This window comes from Tribolium madens, unplaced genomic scaffold (assembly GCF_015345945.1).
Source record: "Tribolium madens isolate multiple individuals breed KSU strain unplaced genomic scaffold, Tmad_KSU_1.1 Scaffold_1;HRSCAF=32;Tcas5.2_LG8, whole genome shotgun sequence".
NCBI lineage: Eukaryota > Metazoa > Arthropoda > Insecta > Coleoptera > Tenebrionidae > Tribolium > Tribolium madens.
Genome location: NW_025400984.1, coordinates 6,957,430 through 6,977,620, shown reverse-complemented (window position 1 = coordinate 6,977,620; position 20,191 = coordinate 6,957,430). Strand labels below are relative to the sequence as shown.

Sequence of the window (20,191 nt, the reverse complement as noted above, 5' to 3'; positions counted from 1 at the left end):
TATAAAAATGCTAAAATTTTATTGATAATAACCATAAGCTTCTAGAACGTTTTATGATTTTACTTCTACACAGACGTGGTTTGATTGGAGATAAAGAAATGAAAACTTTATATCAGTAAATATATATTTTAAAGCCAATTGTTAAAGCTTCTGTTTCTGCAATAAGTAAACTTAATTTAAAAAAATTTAATACAAAAATAAACGAGACTATATAGATAAAAAGTTAAATACTGCTACTAACTGAGGGCAAAAATGTAAAGATTATTGTTAGTTTTAATTAAAAAATCATTTTATTGTTTAGAGTTTAGAATATTTACTTCGTCTTGATAAATTTGCCAAGTAAATTTTGCCTTATTATGATTTATGTTCAAGCACTCAATAACTGCAATAAGGAAACTTAATTTTAAAAAATTTAATACAAAAATAAACGAGACTATATAGATAAAAAGTTAAATACTGCTACTAACTGAGGGCAAAAATGTAAAGATTATTGTTAGTTTTAATTAAAAAATCATTTTATTGTTTAGAGTTTAGAATATTTACTTCGTCTTGATAAATTTGCCAAGTAAATTTTGCTTTATTATGATTTATGTTCAAGCACTCAATAACTGGGCTAAAGACAAAAGACGTCTGAGGTTTCAAAGAAACGATTTTAGCTGAGGTTTATTAAGGGGATGACATAAAATGGCACTCAAAGTGTTTCCGATTAATTTATAGTACAAGGATTTAGAAAGGCCACAATGGAATAAATTTGAATCTAAACTAACAACTGCCAAGTCGGAGAACTTGTTAAGTTTGTTTTAAACTGAAATATGTTTGCGATTTTGTGCTTAATAGTGGGATCGATAGTAAACATGCCAGATTAATTCTCAAACGTGTCAACCAGCATGTACGAAGGGACGATCAGCGATAATGGTTTGATTGGACCAGCGTATAGTTGGAATTTTCATGACCGAGGGCTTAATAGAGGCGTACGCTCGGCATGAATTGGACTTCATCTGCATCAATCACCAACGATGCATTTGTGATGATTGATCGTTACCCGAGCAAAATTAAAGCCTAACCTAATTAAAACGTTTCACCCACCCATTGATGTAACACTTTGCATCTCCCGTCGAACGCTCTACCAAACAAAAATCAGCGTTATTTCTGACACTTTGCAATTCAAAAGAGAAGAATAAATTTGCAACAAGACAGTATAAATTTTTGAGACGCAGCCGATATCACAAGGTGGTTAGAATGTATTTTTCAAAGAGCGCAGAATTGGAGAAATAGCGATGTTAATAAAACCTCCATCTAAAAACGCGCTCACAAAGAAACAATAGGAAAAATCGACCAGGGAGCAATAAACACGGCGAAAACCTAAAGCGTCGAACTGTATAAGCAGGGAGAAGTCTACGGGGGTTGCAACGCCCCCAATAAACATGAAGTATGCAGGGGGTAAGTGTTTTTTCTAATTATGCTTCAAACGGCAATGTTGCCTGTAAAAGGGTGTTATCAAAGCCTTTTCATGTATCAAACCCTTTATTAAGTTTTCTCTTCTGGGGGTGATTTTCATGTTCGTGTCATTCCGCTGCACAATTTTCGAATTTATGCAGATTGGCATGGGTTTACTTGCCGACTTTATCTGGAAGGCTCGACCCGGATCGATGCTGCAATAATTCGCCGGAACTGAAGTTTTTCAAACGCAACTTGTGATTTGTGCTCATAAAAATCTATTATTGTTAGGCTCTTTCCTGTTATTTTGGAAACGAGCGAAAGACTTTACATCTAAACAATTAAAAAACTGAGTGAAAAAACTGTAGCAACGAACCGGAAATGATGAATTATCTGCCTTAAGCTTTTAAGTACATCGACTAATTAAAATCAAATTATTCTCAGAAGGAACAAAACGGGAAATCCTAAAGCAATTACTAAAAGCATTCAGATAAACACTTTTGTCGTGTTTTACTTTACCAATTTACAATAATATACCAACAGAATAGTCAAAATTGCTTCTGGAGTTTTTGAACGAAACAGTAACGACTAAATAGTCAGACTATTTAGTTCTTTTAAATATAATAAATACCTACTCATGGCCAAAGAAAAGATCCAGTGGTTGGCTACATTTGTTACCCACCTAACAAACACAAAATAATTGCAAAATTCTACGAAAATTGTTTTGAGATAAGTGGATTATAATTTGTTTTCTACGACCCTGAAAGAATGGTTAATTTAACATTTTTTAAAGTGCTGATATCTATTTTCAACAAATCGATCATTAAACAAAATTGATAGACGAAAAATTAATCTATCATAGAGACAATACGGGTACATTAGCCGAATAAAAACCTTTCACTTAAAGTAAACATAAGCAAAAAGAAGACCATTAATCTTTTAGGCCGTTGGATATTGACAAGATACTTTTTTATTATTTTTTCACAGTTTCCTGACTATTCGCAATTTATCACTTATTTATTAGTATTGAATGATAAATCGTACCAATTTAAAAAAACGCAACTTTACTCCCTTAAACATAATGAGCAACGAAATTTTCCAAAAAATTATACACAAGTATCTAATTTGAATTTTAAATAAAGTCAGCTTTATACGATGCTTTAGAAAATGAGAGTGAGGCTACAAAGATTCTCTCTTTGATAATGTTAAATTGCTCCTTGGAAAAATTGAAAAATTGAAAAGCTTGGATGTAGGGAGGAAAACAAATTTAAAATAAAATTCTCGTACACAAAGTATGGAATTTTTCCGGCAAAAACCGCACCAGAATTTCCATACTCCAACCCCTCTCAAGATCAGGTGGATTTCAGTCTCTTTCCGAGATTTTATTTACATTTAGTCAGTTCGGTGGCAAAATTGCGCCGCTTCTGGGTGTAAAGTTGCAAAACGAACTCAGCTAAAAAGTAAAAGTCTGGCGAAGTTAGCCTTTGAAATACGGCACTTCCGGGGATCCTGCAGTATTAGCGAGGGTGGATATAGTAACCGCAGCGGCATTTTATTATCTTACATGTTATAAGCGTCACTAAATACACTTTTGGATTAGCTACTGAACGAGTTGCCGCTCTTGATTTGACTTCAAAGTGTGTGAATATTTCGTTTGTGACTCAATTCGGTTAACAAGGACTGAGGTTTGTGATCAAAGACGCCGTTTCTCTCAACTCGATGACTGGAAAATTAAATACTCCGAAATTTTGTTTCGCATCACGATTTTCAAGACAATTAAAATTTTATTCAAAGTTTGAGTGTTTTCAAATGTAATTCTTTTTATGGTTTGTTAAACAAAAACGAGATAAAATTTATTATATAAAAATTTTATTGTTATATTTTATTATTGTAATCTATTGTTTTTCATCCCTAGGGCACATAAACTGTGCTCATAAAAGTGAAATGATCGAGGCGTAAATGATTTATTTGTGTCTTCTCCAGGAACTTTACTCAACTTCTCGTAAATCATGAATTTTCAAAATGTATCTCTCATGCATGGGTAGGTGACAGAGAAGTTATTATAGCGATTATTATGTTAGTAGCAGCGTGTCAATGGCTGTTACTGATGCCATTTAAAGCTTGGCATGGAAATTATAGCGACATTTGAGTCGTCCAAAAGTCATACAGGTTGCCCTATAAAGATACTGTCTGAATAGCGAGCTCGTTAAAGCCGAACTCTGATAATCAACAAAATGTTATAAATTAACACAAACAGCGAATGTGCAGAAGACCAGAAACAAGCCTCGAGGTAGTTGTTTTGGCTAATGATTCTCTAATGGTCTGGGGTGGGATTACATTTAATAGGAGAATAGACTTGCTTGAAACGATGAAAATGGAATCCTTTCTCTAACTGATGATTCTTCAGTGGTTAAAGCGTTTTTTCTCACAAAAAATCACTTTTTTACTAGATGAGACGCTTTTGATAAATCACTGCCAGACGATTTTGATCTGGGAGGCCATTAGGTTAACAGAAACTTTGGAATTATTATTATTATTACACTAAAACAGCCATTCTTGATGTTCCGGCATAAACCTAATGTCTCTATTTAAATAAATTAAACTCAAGAGCTGAATTACACCACTTTGCATCAAAGCTAGTCAGGTTAAAATTCTGGCTTGTTAATATTTTTAGCCCAATTAAATTAAACGATCGATAACTTTTTATGAATGGGTTGTTTCACATTTAAACCTGTTCCTTTTATTACAGGACTAAAAATTATCGATTACTATGCAAACACAGGTTCAATTTAGTACGTGGCGCTTTTATTTAATTATGTTAATACGCATGGTTTATAACTTAATAATAATGCTATGGAACAAGCTCAAATTTGATTTTTTTAATAAATTTATAAAAACAATAAATTTTTGTGTTGTTTTATGCCGGAAATGGCAATGCGCTTGTGTGGGAGTTGCTTATTTGTACCGCAAACAGATAAATTAAAAAGTGGCATCTAAAACCAGCTAATTAAAGTACATATTGTGTGATTAATGTCGTACTCGAGCTTTTAAAACCTGATCACCGGCTCGAGGCTTCCCCAAATACGGCATCTCTGAGAAATATAGCCCAGGTGTTGTGGTAAAATAGGAGTGAAAAATAATTAACATTTCTAATTTATTTGTAGCCCATTATGTATAAGCAAATTAACATGAAGATTTATAGCGCCTCACATGGACTCGTGTGGCCCTTGTCGGCTTAGTATACGTACTAGTCGCTTTCCCAATTTGTTGATTGCATCCCGAGTTTTCGGTTAATAGAAACATAAATAATATTTTGTGACAACAACGAATGTTCACTTGACACACCCGAACAAAAATTAAATAGGCTTTAAATAATTTTACGAGCAAACACAATTAAAAACGGGTAAACATTTGCGGGAGTAATTAGGTATTGTCGTACAAAACGTCTTCTGTAAACAACGACGCTGAACGACTTGGTGAAATAACAAGACACCAAATTTATAGTAATAAACAAGGCCAGGCATTCATACCTAAATTTAATTAATGAGGAGACAGTTAATATTAATAAATTGGGAGCGAGAGCTTGAACAGATGTTACAAGGGCCAAGAATTCCTAATGCAGATAACAGGATTTACACTTCAAAGCAGTGCAAATAGTATTTTTCCTTATTCTTCATTTTACTGTCTATAACAAACTATTGCGAGAACACTATAGTCTATAATTAAATTAAATCAATTTTTACTGAAAATTTACTAGACTTTCAGCTGCAGCAGCTCGTAATGCCTCTCGTATTAAAATTTAAAATTGTTAAAACTGGAATTGTCCTACAATGTGTGATTGAAATGCCGATTTTATGTAATACAGCTGCATTTTTTTTTGTTCAGGTACATAGTAAAACCAGATCTAATAAGTCGATAATATGTAACGATTGCCTATTACTTAAACCAAAATTGAGATCTAGATAATGTTGATTGGTTTTACTAAACTGTAAACTTAATTATAAATATCGCCTTTCGTTTGATCGATTTGATTTACACACTTCCTGTTGCTGACAAGCCATTGGAGCAACAACATTTAATTACTAACTGAAGCTGAAATCGTGAAAGATTTTTTTCCTAAATCTAACACTCAGAAGAGTAAACAAAGTTTTTGTTCGTTGGCGTAAAACTGGAAGAAAAGAAAATTTTGTTTAATAAAAATCAACAAAGAAGTGAAGAGTTATTGGGTCGGAAAGAAACTAGCGCATTTGAGGACAATGGACAAATTTTGGACTTTTTTCTAAAATAAATGGCTGTTTTCCTTAATTATATCTTACAGCAACATCTGATTACGCTCTTTTTACTTTGACGTTTTTGAACTCGGTCATAAAACATTTTTTACAGTTAATCATCTAACAGTAGATGAAAATCAAGATTACATCACTTCATGACTTAAAAAAACACAAATCGTAGACACATGTCAAGTTTAAACCTTCGTTAACTTTGGTTTATTTTCTTTTCTAATCCATCCTTTGTTCATCAGACCGCACGCATTGTCAGATTTCTCATTTCAGGTGTCTAAAGTTGGAAGGTGTTATTTAAAGAGAAAAGAAATTTCTAATGAACATTGTCGTTTTCTTTGCACTGCATGATTTCATTATGAACTCTGTTACAAAGACCCTAGTTTATAAACCAGAACACGATAAAAAGATGCATAAATGTTAAGTCTCAAGGGAACACATTGTTAAATTTTATTCCTCCTATTTTCCCTGGAATATAAATAAACACACGAATAAATTTTAACCCTCCATTCAAATTACATATGACAAATGTGGCAAGAGCTTTCTATAGGCGTCTGGGGAGTTTCCCGTAAGCATTGCAAAGAAAAATTGGGGAAGAATTAATTCAGGATTCAGACAATTTGCAAATAATTTTAAAAAATAATTAATTTTGCGCGTTTACACATAAATTAATGTAACACTTGTTACATGCGTGGTTCGAGACAAATGTCACTTTTATGGGAATAAATGATGTTATTTAAAAAGGCTAATTGCTGGATGTGTCAAGCTGATTTGAAAAACCAGATGTAACCCCAGAAATATTAGATTGGATGAATTCCAGCTTGACAGATACAGGTCGGCACATGCAATGCTGTCTAATTATTAAAGTATTTCAACCATTTTCCATCGAAGGGTATATAATTAAAAAATGTTATAAACTAGAATCTGCTATAACACACAAACCGTTAACTCTTTTACAACAGCGATATAAATTGCGAATAGTCATCAATTATTTTTTGGTTCTTTTCTGTAAGTTGTACATGAACAATATTGTTTAGATGTACCCTATATTTAACGACAGTTACATATTTTAAAGCATTTGCTAACAACATACTGCGCCGGAATAAAAAAAATTTGTGTCAACCGCTTTTAGTGTGTTTATTAATTAATTTCTCCAATTTTGTAACAAAGTGAAATATTTACAGATAGAAAGTTATGAGAAAAACTCGTCGAGGATCGCTTTAATAATGCAGCGGCGGTGATGAAATTTTTTGAAGAATTACCGCCGAATTCAATTTTCTTCGTTAAGTCGTTTTTTTATTAGTAAATTTAAATTAAAATTAAAGTTGTGTGTATGTGAAAATGAATTTATGATGTATTAAATCAGATTTTTGCATTAGTATTTATTAAGAAACGTCGTGGTACTAGACGGTGTAGAGAAATTTATTACATAGGCGGCATCTTTGTCACCAACAATCTATCATCAAAGCTCATATTAAGTTGGTATCACGAACTAACAAAATTATGCATTACAAAGGCCATACTAAAATCATACTAAGAGCTCGGTATTCACTGATTAAATTTAAATTAATGATCGTACAAAGTGGATCCAGTTTGATAGATCACGAAAGTTGGAACTAAACCGACAGCGTGAATTATATTCAATGTCGGCTTATATTTCATCAAAGAAATAAACCTCACATAGCGTCAAAAATGTTAATTTGTCAAAACTCAAGTAGGTAGTTGCTGTGAAAAATTTGATTGTTTCAAATTTGCTTGCTGTGATTTATTGTTCCTTGGTTAACAATAGTTGTCCCATAATATATCACGGAAGCTGTGTCTAATTTGAACATAAACCTTGTTCACAATAAATCTCAATTTGCTCGTTGGGAAAACACCATATCTATTGACGTTCACATCTGATATCCTTTGTCAAAGTTCTCCATATAAAAACATGAATTTACGCCTAGAGTTGGAAGCAGACTTGGAATAGAAATTTCGTGTTGAGGACGATAACTAATTTAACTCTTCATCATGAATATTTAAGTCTTGTCAAATTACTGCCTATTACTAGATTCTTTTTGCCTGTGCATAATTTTTCTGCCATTTTATGTAAGAGTTCTCCATTTCTAGGACACAAATCGCTCGATATCATTTAATAAGACGCAGAGATTTAATTTTTGCAGTTGAGAAGTTCAAGTATCTTGAGAGGTGGATAGATATTATAAAAGTTTTATCAAGGCTCAACGTTCTCTAGAAAAAATCTAAAGCACTTAGCGATTTGAAGATTGCTCCTAATCTAGAATGATTATTATTTATAACGAAGAAAGTTTTTATTTTGTGCAATATTTGTTAAATAGAAGCTTGTAACAAGTTTCTGGTTCATTCTGATAAGAGTCGTTTGAGTATTGAACGCCATCAGAAGCCGAATACTTTTACACAGCATACAAGTCAGAAAATAATAATAAATAATATCTGTAAGTAGACATTGATGTTACATCCGCATTAATTTGTTTTACAAAAAGTTGACCGAAATATAAAGACCGAGAGACCGACTAATAAAATCAGACTATTTTTGGACAACTTCAGCTGAAAAACTATTACTGTTTCTATAAAAACTTCCATAGCAACTAACGACATTTTTATTTATTTTTAGAGACACTACATAAAAAATAAATGTGCTTTTCTTAAGTATTATTTAATTAATCCGTGTTTTTTATTTAACCAAGTTTTAAAATACTAATAAAATGACGATTTTACGATTTGATAGTAAAGCTTCTCGGAATGACAGCAGTATCTAAATTAATAAATACCTACTCTAGTATTTTACTTATTATACCTACATACAGGGTTCAATACAGGGTATCTGTAAAACACGTTAAAAGATGTCGGAGGGTGGTTACCTAGCTCAAAATAAGAAAAAGTGTTCCTGTAGACTCCGGAAATGCTTCGTGAGAGAGCTAAAGCTCCTGAAGGTGGTGGGAAAACACTTTTTTTTTCAATTATCTCAAAAACTGGTAAACATAAATTTACAAAAATTTGTATCTGACGTAACTCTTTGGTGCTAAATCTATTGGAGATATCAAAAATTCTTTACCCTAATTAGGGGAGCGGAGGCACTGGGGTTAATCTATTTAATAGGACGTATAATTTTGTTTTGGAAGAAGTTGTTTGAAAATTTTGTCAGATTGGCTAATTTTCTTCAAAATGTGTTTTTTGTGTTCTTTTTTTGTGTTGTACATAGTTTTCTACTCTCTTTTATAGAGTGTTAGAAGTGTTTTTATTGACTTGATTTTATTATCGTTTTAAAAAAATATTTGGAGGAAAGTAAAGAAACGATTTCCAGCGTTATAACACTTTCTCGTTTTATCGACCGAAGTAATAAATTGATGGCCTATAAAAATTGGGCACTAAAATCTCGTTTTACATATTAATTCTATCAATTCTCACGTTGGAATATTATTAGTCTGTTTAAAAATCACTTTTATAGCTTGTAACTCATCAAGTGAATCTTATTCGTTTTTTGTAAATTTCTGACGTTTAATTAAAGTTTATTTTGTCATTGTGGCCAACATTTAGAGCAAGTAATATTGTGATTGTTGTGGGTAGAGGAATGACTTCACTTAACCTATTACAATAAATAATTGCCGATAAATTTTAATTATCTTGCCCGAGGATCGGCGATGAATTACGGTTATTATTGACCGAAAGTCCCAATCTAACATGGTATGAGTGACAGGATTTGATTTATGCACAAATATCGAAAACATTACAGTTTTCTTTCGCCCTTTAATTATTACGATAACAATAATGGCCACAATAAATAACATTTTTATGGATCTATCTAATTGTTCATAAATTTGGTTAGGTTGGGGTTAATTGGAGTCGTTCTAGGCAACGCTACATCTCGTCAATTTATTAAAGTTAGTTTAAATCAAAGAGAATAGTTTAAAAACGTTCTGTACATATATTTCTGGAGAGGCAATTTTAAAAGGGAAGATGAAATCTCGACCATCTTCTAATATTTCCGGCAGTAGGGGGAAAACAGTTATAAAATCTGAGAGCTAAGTATAGATAACAGCTTTGTTGAAATGTTTTCCTGTAAGATGGATATGTCAAAGAATTTGATATTTTTCTGTTTGCGCTCGGAGCTTTTATCTAAATTACATTAATTGTTAATGGATTTTTTTTTCTAATTAATTGTTTAAATTGTAGATAACTAGATCAAAAGACACAAACATTTGTATCAAAAACGCACGAATTTTAACTTAATCTCCACCATATTTTAAAAGTAAGACAAACTACAAATGTTATCCGTTAACAAGCAAGATTTATTTCTTTGCAAGCTTAAGCGATTGTATCAACATCAAAAAGAAAAAAACTTAACATTCTGCACTGAAACATGCTAAGATGATAAGGCTTTGCATACTTTGATAAAAGTTGTGTGGTCGCTTCGACTTGCATTTACATTCCTTCAAGATAATTTTATTTTATTATTTTTGTCGAACTTATTGATGATTAATGTACAATTAAAAAGTTTAGAATGGTGTTTGGTTTGTATTTATTATACACGAAGTACCTATTCAATTTTCGTTCGATATACTCGTAATGAGAAAGTTGTCCGGAAACTTATCATTTTTTATAGTTTATTCCAGCGAAAAGGATGACATTTTTCGTGAAATACACGACGAAAAGGACGCCTAAAACAAGGTAAACATTTCCGTGGAAGTACGAGAGACCATAAAAAATGATATATCGAAATCAGATTCAATGAGATGAAGTTTTGGATCCAGAAATTCGGGAATCTGAACCTATAACCAGTGTGCGACCTACTCAATTTCATCCTGCGTGATAGAAATTACGAAAAAATAGTTCAATAGTTTTTTATTTTTATTTCTCTCAAAAACAAACACAGTACAATTTTTTATGATTTACATTAGGTAGGTTTTATAAAACATACTTATAATATTTTGTTTTGGCAAAAATGCTGGAACAGGTCAATTTTCTTTTTAAAAAATACAAATTTTCTACTTTTTGGTTTTTGAGTAATGACGTCATCGTTATTACATAGTTTTCGAAAAAAAAAATTATCCAAAAAGTGAAATAATATTAACAAAAAACAAACATATAATTTTAATCAAGTTGAAAATTTTATATTTAAAAAAAATACAGCATTTTTGTCAAAACAAAATATTTTCGATCGAAAGAAACACTATTTCTGTTTAATTGTAACATATTGTTATATATTATTTGCCAAGTTGTTAGTTCGTTAAATTGGAGATTAATGTACAGTGGATGTTCTTTCAATGATAAAAAATGTTATGCAACAATAGATGTTTTGGCCAAGTATCTAGGAGGACGAGAAGTCGTGTAAGAAGTGAAGAACGAATGACGGCTATCTGTTGTGAGTCTTGCTACAAAAGAGGACGTTTCGTGCACAAAAGCGGCATTTGTATAACAAAGGAGTGGCACAAAGGCCATCTTCTGACCGATTTCTACAGGCACAATAGCTACTCGGAACAAATCGAAAAATTTGAGACAGTGGACATTTTTGAAATAGCCTACCTTAAGGATGATCAAAACGGAAATAGATCTTGTAAACAGGATACAAACACGTTTATTTAATTTGTTGCTAAAATAATAATTTTAACGTTTTAGTTTTTGTTAGAATAAATAATAACTCTTCTGTTAGTTCGATATCAATTTCGAAGTAGGTAATGCATCTTGACAAAAATAAACTGCTGGGAGTCCTCGTTGAAAGTCTTTTTGAATGGTCTTTCAGAAGTTGTAGGAAAGTTTTAAAATCAATACCAAAACATTCCAAACAAATAGAAGTTTAGATCATTTCCGTTCGACCTGGGAACAACAAAAGCTGCTCTCAAATTTAATAAAACTAATTACAAGATATATGTAACAAAAGACTAAGGATGGAACAACCTTTCACGTCCAATTTTTCCCTAAATAGCATCTATTTATAATAACATGTCACGCTTAAAATCCCCTAGACGTTTTCTGGCCAAAAACATAAATAAAGAGAGAAACAGATGGACGTCTAACCCAGTTCATTGTATCACAAAAACAAAAGATAACGTTCCTGCTATTCTACTACACGCAGTGAAATTTAATATTTGTACCCTTTTACCGAAATACTGACGTAATTGAATTTTACTTACACGTTATGTGATATCGGATATCTTATTTATTGACAAAAACTAGAAAGATGTAATTCGATCAAGGCCGATTTTATTAGAACAAAAACGTTGACACGTTGTAGTCAAATCGCCCTCGGGCGAATCAACGCTTCCCCAAGGATTACGCTTCTTGATTGGTTCTTCAAATCCCAAGTGAAATAATTAAATAATGGGATGATGTACAATATAACTCCTTGAACTTGTTTTATTTGAAATTAAAAAAATTAAATAACATTTCTATCTATGGAAGGTTAAAATCTTTATGCTTACTAAACATTCTCTCGCATGGTTTTCTTTTATCTCATCAAGACAATTCTCTTCTTTTTCCGCAATTATTAATTTTTAATCGGGGCCTAAGTGAATGAGGAAGAGAGGGAGCATTGTGCTTTTTAGTCTTTTATAGAAAAATTGGTAGATAATAATTTTGCTCTCTTCTGTTTTAATTGTGTTTTAATTCAGTCTGGCAGTGCACAGCCTTCATCTATTGTCAATAAAAACGCAGTAAACCCGAATATAATAGAAAAAAATTTAATAAACTCGTCCATCGAATATAAAGTACTCATAAAGCACCGAAAGCAGAGTCCGGTATTACAATAAATTTACGATCGGGAGGGCTTTATGTCGTGTCATGTTTGATTCTATTAACAATTTCCTTAACTTTGGGTCATAAAAGTCGGCTCCTAAATCATGGCTAGTGTTTCCACATCGTTTTTTATTCCAGACCGAAGCACGCCTCTTCCTCGACCACCGGAAGACGAAGATTCGTTTCCTGTTATTTGCGACCGAGAATTGCATTCATTGCATCGAAACGTGCCAGCACTTCGACGAAGGGACGTCGATACAGCCACTATTAAACAACATTATTACCCAGAAGGTAAGCGGGATTAAAACGAAAAACCGTTTATAGGAAAAAATTGCAGGAGGATGGGGTTGGTTGGTGTGCGGAGCAGCCTTCTTGGCCCACCTTCTCACCTCCGGCTTCCAATTGGCTTTCGGACTGTTGTATTTGTATACCATGAAGTTTCTTATTAGGAAAAATCAAGACAAGGATTTTTACGTGATGGCAACGGGTTAGGAATTTCTCGTTTTATTTGCCCATCATTCTATGCCTTGAGCTCCGACGACATTAAGACAATGGAATGTTGATAGCTATTTTTTGGTGATGCTATTAACTAAAGAATTAGGAAATTTTACACATATGGATGCTGTAACGGTTTAATAGGCGGTTCAATACTACAACCACGCCCCGTATGAATTAATTAAACTTGGAAAAGTGCAAATGAAGGACAGTGGCGTAACGAAAGGCGGCGTTAATGGCTATAATTTTTTTATCTGTCATTTGCTTTTTGATTAAATGTAGGTTGAACATAAAATGCTCAGATCTCAGATAAAGGTTTTAGTACTAGTAAGCACGAGAACTTTTTTAATTTGACTTTTTCTAGGTATGATATTACGTAATGTCAAAAGTGAATTTATCATAATAGCACTTTACTCTACACTTTTCAGTTTAAATTGGAATATGATATCGTGACTAAAGGCACTTACAAACATGACGAGCAAGGAGCGAGTGAGGAAACAATGTTTCTTCATTCTTCATGAATTGACAGTTTGAAATTTATTTATGTCTGCTTTAGTTTCATGTTTGAAAGGCAGATACAAATTTATTAAGACATGTATAACTCCAGAAAAAATGAGAATTATTATCCAAATAATAAAATATGGGTTTACTTTAAATTTATTATCATTTTTAAATGCCTGTAGAAACCTTAGCTACAGTAACTCCCGACATTATTCTACTGATAATCTTGATTTTTATTTTTTTAATTAAGATCTTGATTTTTTAACGCTAATAGAAAAATATTTATATGTGAAATAACAAAACCACTGTCAAAAAATATATTTCTTGATACAGATAAGGGCTAGTTGCTTAAACTCAATCAACTGTTAAATATTTGATTTAGTTGCAATTTGCTCCAATTGCATTACCTCAAACGTGAAGGTAGGAAGGAAAATAGGCTTAAGCCAGCTGAGAATTGACGTTTTTCCAAATAATCCAAACAGAATTCAAAAAAGAAATTTTGTTTTAGCGCTGCAAAATATTACGACCACTCATTCACTATAACATTATGAAATGCTCGCTGTTGGCAGTATTAGACAATTAACTATTTTATATAGCTTTCCGTTCGTTGTGCTGTACGTTAATAGTATATTTTTGCAGTTTCATGTTGAAATAGAAGAGTTATGATAGAGCAACATTGTTCTATAAAATCTATTGCAACGTTATTTTATCTAACGATACTAATCTATAACCATAATGTCCTGTGCAGCTTCAACTCCTGTCTGAATTTTCCAGAGTTTATATTAAATAAAACAAGATTTATTTGTTGACTGTTTTTAAAATATTTATGCATTACATCGTATTTTTCTTCCACGTAACATTTTCAAAAAAATGCAAAATATTAAAATATATCTGAATCTCAATTTTGCAAAAATATACCCAAATACTGTTTAAAATTTTTAATAAAAGTATTTCAGTTGGTTTTAGATTTTAAAGTAAATCGTCAATAATAATTTAATTGGGGTTTGAAACTCAAGACCTTTGGTGTTGCCATCCTCAAATCTAATGAATAATTAATTGAGATTCTAATTGTGAAAATAAAGTTACCATTGGAATATTAAGTCTCTAATTGCACTAGCACTCACATTTAAAATTCACTAAATTTTAATTACCAAGAATGAAAAATTATGTTAACGATGCATATGAGAACGAACTTTTGAAAAAATGTATAATTTAAACTGTTGTTGATTTGTGTTTCATTAATAATGCATTCAAAAAGTTATTAGTTTACTTGACGTTTCAGTAATTTTTCACTGAACTTTTTATTGCTACAAATTTAAAACCGTATGTAGTTAATTGAAAAGCAACAGTTATTAATTACAAAAATAATTAAAGCTAACTGACTAATAATGTCTTAACGAACACCTCAAATTGTTTAGTTTTTTGTTGCCAATTTCGTTGAGAAAATTTAGTATCGAAATGAAACCAATTAGCAAATTCGTTATCAGTAGGGCCTTTGCGTGCAAGACAAAGCTTTGGACCTTTTGTTATCAGCAATCGTTGTTTCTATTAAGAATTAAGTATCACGCACAAGACACCTAGATAACAATGTAAGGATGAGGGTTACCTAATTTGGTATTGGTCTGAATAAACCATTTCATTTCTTAGAATTAATTGTGATTAAATTACATGCATCTCGCAGGTCAATTCACCGTTTAGCTTTGATCAAAACAACTTAGAAAACATCGCTCATAAAACTCGGAATTTAAATGAGAAATCGGATTTAAAACATCTGTGATTTAATTAACGCCTTTCCACATTGGCAAGTGTTTTAAGTCATCAAGCATTCCAGTTCACAACCACCCATTTCGATCCATTAACCGCGCACACCCAATAATAATAAAAATTATCATAATAACACGTTACATTCCATCCTATGATGATTGCTTACAACCGAACATTTATGTGTTTTTTTCTCGAAGGCATGGAAAGATTGCGGCCACATTCTCTACTCAAATCCTGTATTTAAATCCTCATTTTGTTGCAGCTTGGTTGGGAGCTTTGTGCCTGTGTATCTCTTTTTTGACCGCTCCATTAATTGTGGCAGTTTGTAGAAGAAAGTCAACGAGATTGGCAGCCGCGTTTGGGGGCCTTGTGACGGCTCTGGCGTGTCTTTTTACGTCTTTCGCCGTACAGTTCCATCAAGCGCTTCTCAGTTATGGGCTAGTGTTGGGACTGGGCGCTGGAGTAGTCCGGGAAACTTCCGGGTTAATGCTGGGGCATTATTTCAAGAGGAGGAGAGAGTTCGTGGAAATGGTCGCGCAAGCCGGAGCTGGGGTCGGAATCGCCTTGTTTTCGGTGCTTTATAAAGAAGCAGTGGGGTACTGAATTTTTCAAATGAGTTTTATGACACTAATTGATCTCCTGACTCATTTCTCTATCCTTTGATTTGATGCAATGACTGAGGACTTTCATTGTCAGTCGAACAATTGCATAGACTATAGCTTACATGTCAGCTTTCAAGCCGGCTGAAATTTTAATCTATTCAGATGACACTTGGAACGGTTTTCTCATCGTCGGAAAACAGACTTTGGACAGGAATAAAAAGTTTCGATTTGAAAGAAATAACAAGTTAACAAAAAGGATCAACATCTTGTATTTCATAAGCACTAAATTTAATTCTAGTATATATTGATTTAAAATAATAAATATAAACAAAGTGTTATGGTTGGGATACTATTTTGAATAAACACAAATTCTGTTAGGGAGGGAAGTGTTTTTCCACAAACGTAGCCACTGTTGCTTCTCTAACTTACAACATCCAATCAAGATGTTCTTTTTGTCTAATCGATAAGTCGGAGCAAAGTTTTAGTCGTTTGCTAAAATCGAAAACTTGACGTAAACACAAAACTAGTAATGGCTTTCTCTATTGTAATCGCTAGACCTTTTTCCGAAAAGATAACAATTTTGGTAATTGTTCTAATTTTTTTAAACAATTTTTTCTTGCCGATTCAGTTATTTTATTTTTCAAAATATTTTTTAGAAATATATTTTGCTTCATCTACATAACAGTTTATGCTTTATTGAAATTGTGATTATATTTTGTGTTGATTTAATTTTAAATAAAAGACAAGACAATTTAATTTTTTTTTAATGTCTAAATTTATATTTTTAATAAATAAATAAAGAACACAAATGTAATCACTTTTTTTGTGTTATGATGAATTTTTACCTTCAAAAAGACCTTATTTGTTAGGAGGTTGACTTATTTTTTGACATAAGATGATTTTTTATTATAATTTCTTTGTTTTTTGTACTTTTATTTTAAAAGGGTTTTCTTTTGAAGTGACCTCGAAACGCTAAAAATTCAAAATCTACTAGAAACCTACTAATATAGTAAAATTTTTAGGTTTCAGCTTCTTTTGATACATTTTTTCTTCTTAATTTTTCTTAGAAACAGAATGTGTGAGCTAAAAATAGGATTTTAAATGTTTGTATATGTTATACAAAGCTTTAGCTCTAGTCATTTTGCAAGGACAATAAACAGCTTTAAGAAACTGTAGTTATAGTGCTTTTGATAAGATATCTAGCGCAGACCAGCTTCTGCTTCAACACCAAAATAATATGTAATCAATCACTGCTGACAGCTAAAATTGACTTTAGGAAATTTACAGAACGTTTTTTACCCATTACTTGACCACATCCTTCTTTTCATCAACTTAAAGAAGAAGCAAAACAGGATGTGACTAACACGTAATCATAATCTCCAGAGTTTTAATTTACGAATTTTATTGACAATTTACGTTGATCGTATCGTAAAATGATGAACAGTATTGATGACCCAAAGCAACAGTAAACAGTCTTTATGATTTTTATTCAATTTATAACCGATTGTTTTCGTATCATGAAATTCGATCTTCCCAAAGGCATTAAAATTGTTTAATAAAATTGTTCTTTTTTAGTGTGTGATATTGTCATTTTTCTTAGGAAACTGGGATGGAGATTAGGCCTGCAGGCCATCACCGGTTTACTCTCCCTCGCGTTTTTCCTTCCCGTCGTCTACCGTTCGGCCAATTTATACCACCCACAACGACGTGCCATAACACATTTAAAAAATCAACGCAAAAAAATGAAAGAGAAGAAAACACACGCCAAAGCCAAGAAACCGCCAATGTTCGATTTCACGCCGTTGAAAAGTCGCGGATTGAGAGTATTGATGGTAGCTTGTGCTTTCGCTGCTTTAGGAATTTACGCCCCCGTTTTCTACCTTGTAAGTTCCACATTTCTCATATGCGAAACTTGATTTTGGTCGTTAGGTCTACCAAGGGTATAAGGAAGGATTAGAAGACAGTGCTTTAGTTCTCTTACAAACTTTCATGGGGTTTGCGTCGGCTCTGGGTTGCGTGGGATTCGGATTAGTGACTGTGAGACCAAGCTCGCAGTGCTTGATTTCGAGGCAGTATTTGTGCCAAGCGGCCATGGTAGGGATCGGTAAGTGTTTGCGGTTGTTGAGAAGAAATACAAATTACGAGAAATTTCAGGAGTGTCTCTTTTGGCCCTAAGTGCTGTTCAGGGGTACCACGGGTATGTCTTGTTTGTGTGGCTGTATGGTACTTGTCTCGGGGGTTATACCTACTCGTTGAAAATGTTTGCTTTGGAGCGAGTCCGAGGCCGCCACTTCACTAAAGCTTGGAGCTTTATTCAAGGTGCTAAGTCCCTTCCTGTGCTTTTAGGAATTCCTATAACCGGTTATATTAATCAAACTTATCCGAAAGCAGGGTATTATTTTAGTTTCGTTACGACGATCGTAGGTAAGTATAGAAATTCTCCCCATCGAAATAATTGATTAAACTTTCCAGGCGCCAGTTTAATGTTTCTGGTTGGTACCCGCAAAGACCACATCAATAGCAACACCAATAATTGCAACCTGAACGGTTGCAATATAACCAACTTGAACGAATGCGCTTGCAACTTGGCTCTTAATTACAACAACATCTGCACGTCCGACTTGCAACCGTACAATTTCTGTCGACAAAGCGGCAACCACTACGAACGGCTTTTCAATTACGGCCAGATGGATCGAAGCGATTTCCATCGACATTCTTTGCGTCACCATTACCTGCCTAAAAGTCTCAGCTACGCGGCCAACATCGACAGATCGCCCTACCACCAATATCCGGTACATTATCATGATTACGTGCGACTGACCAATCCCAGAACCAGGAACATGTTGAGACCGAGCAAAAGTGTTCCTGAAGGACTCGCGCGATGGGATTATTGCGGCTCTTACAGGAGACCGATAATTAGGAACGTTCAAGTTATCGAACAAATTACTACTTCGGTGTAACGTAACGGTTCCGGTGCCAATTCTAGTCATTTTAGTCACTCGTTGGTGGATTTGTGAGAAGTAGATAATTCGATTTGTGACTGTTCCAATTTAGATTACATTGTACCTAAAAAGCGAAACTTCGGTGGTTTGGAAACGAGTGTTTTTTTAATGTATTTCAAAATTTTGCCTCGCGTTTGTGGTAAAAGTGACTCCATTAAAGTTGATCACACATATCCAAACTATACTGATTATATTTCACCGGGTATTTTAAAATTTAGAGGACATGCTATTTTACAGAGTGGGGTAAAAGCTAGAAGTACACACCTGGGCGTGGAAGAGTTCACTATAAAAAAAAGGGGAGATTTTGGAAGCAGTGGCGTGTGGGTTTGCTTTATTATAGCAGTATTTGAAAAAGGACGCCACTAGTCTGCGTTTTCTCTTAATTAAGCTGCCTAAGTGTACAATGGCGAGCGTTAAATTTTAGTAGTCAATTCACTAATATACCCTCTTGTCAAAATTACACGGGGAAACTCCTTTTTTGACAAAAAGATGAAGTTTCAAAATTACATTATCTACCAAAATTTTATGCTCGCCATTGTACCTCTCTCTAGCTTTCATCTCACTATTAGTTTTGTTACTTTTTTTATATAAAAGAATTTAAGGTTATTCAAAAAGGTATGGAAGTTTTTAAATGAAACCTAATGTTCCAACAAAATCGTAAAATTAACCGATCGTGCTGTGCAAGCGGGTGGTTCAATTTTAAAACACCCGGAATAAACTCACTACAGGAAAAGTCACTTTTAATACAAGCAAAAGTCATTCGTCTTGACTAATATTTCTAGTATTGACCAGATTTTATAGCAATACACTATGGTTGTGACCACTTTATGACGAATCTAGACGAACTATAGTAGAATTTATCGTGGGAACAAAATACACTTAATCTAAAAACAACATTTTAGCGAAACATTAAAGTTGAATAGAATAATTATTGTCGCTTTATATTTTATAAAAGCCGATTCTTTATTATTAAACTTGTAATCTGTTAAAAATTTTGTTATAATTTATTTGTTAATCAATTTATTGTTGCATTATTTATTTAGATGCCAATAAAGAGATCCTTTGAAAGAATTTTATTACCTTAGAATAGCTGGCGCCATCTTCTAACTGAAGCTTTAAGGTAGACAAGACAGAATTCTAACTTGGACATTTAACAGTTAGTAAGTAATTTTACGAAAGATGGAAATAGACTTGTGAAAAAGTTCTTACACTGTAACCAGTGATTCTATAACCTTCATGACTGGGAGGGACTTCCAAAAATTCCAAGAGACAACGTTTTTTTTTTGTATTTTTTCTTATAAATATGTATATACATATTCTTCAGCTCTTGTTTTACAAATCTGACCTGATTTGCTAA

At 32.9% G+C, this 20,191-nt stretch overlaps 1 protein-coding gene across 3 annotated transcripts in view; it reads left to right on the top strand.

Annotated features, from left to right (window-relative positions):
• The window catches only part of LOC123004047 (monocarboxylate transporter 2-like), a 43,507-nt gene extending 23,624 nt beyond the window's left edge, over positions 1 to 19,883 (top strand). For 2 of the 3 annotated variants that reach the window (XM_044397162.1, XM_044397163.1), the window contains 7 exons: positions 12,609 to 12,761; positions 12,808 to 12,957; positions 15,493 to 15,826; positions 17,433 to 17,715; positions 17,762 to 17,936; positions 17,987 to 18,256; positions 18,305 to 19,883. In XM_044397162.1, the coding sequence (XP_044253097.1) occupies positions 12,609 to 12,761; positions 12,808 to 12,957; positions 15,493 to 15,826; positions 17,433 to 17,715; positions 17,762 to 17,936; positions 17,987 to 18,256; positions 18,305 to 18,792 (1,853 nt within the window). In that variant the 3' untranslated portion in view covers positions 18,793 to 19,883. The remainder of the gene's footprint in view (positions 1 to 12,608; positions 12,762 to 12,807; positions 12,958 to 15,492; positions 15,827 to 17,432; positions 17,716 to 17,761; positions 17,937 to 17,986; positions 18,257 to 18,304) is intronic. The other variant, XM_044397164.1, reaches the window with a different exon arrangement.
• The last annotated feature ends 308 nt before the right edge of the window (positions 19,884 to 20,191 follow it).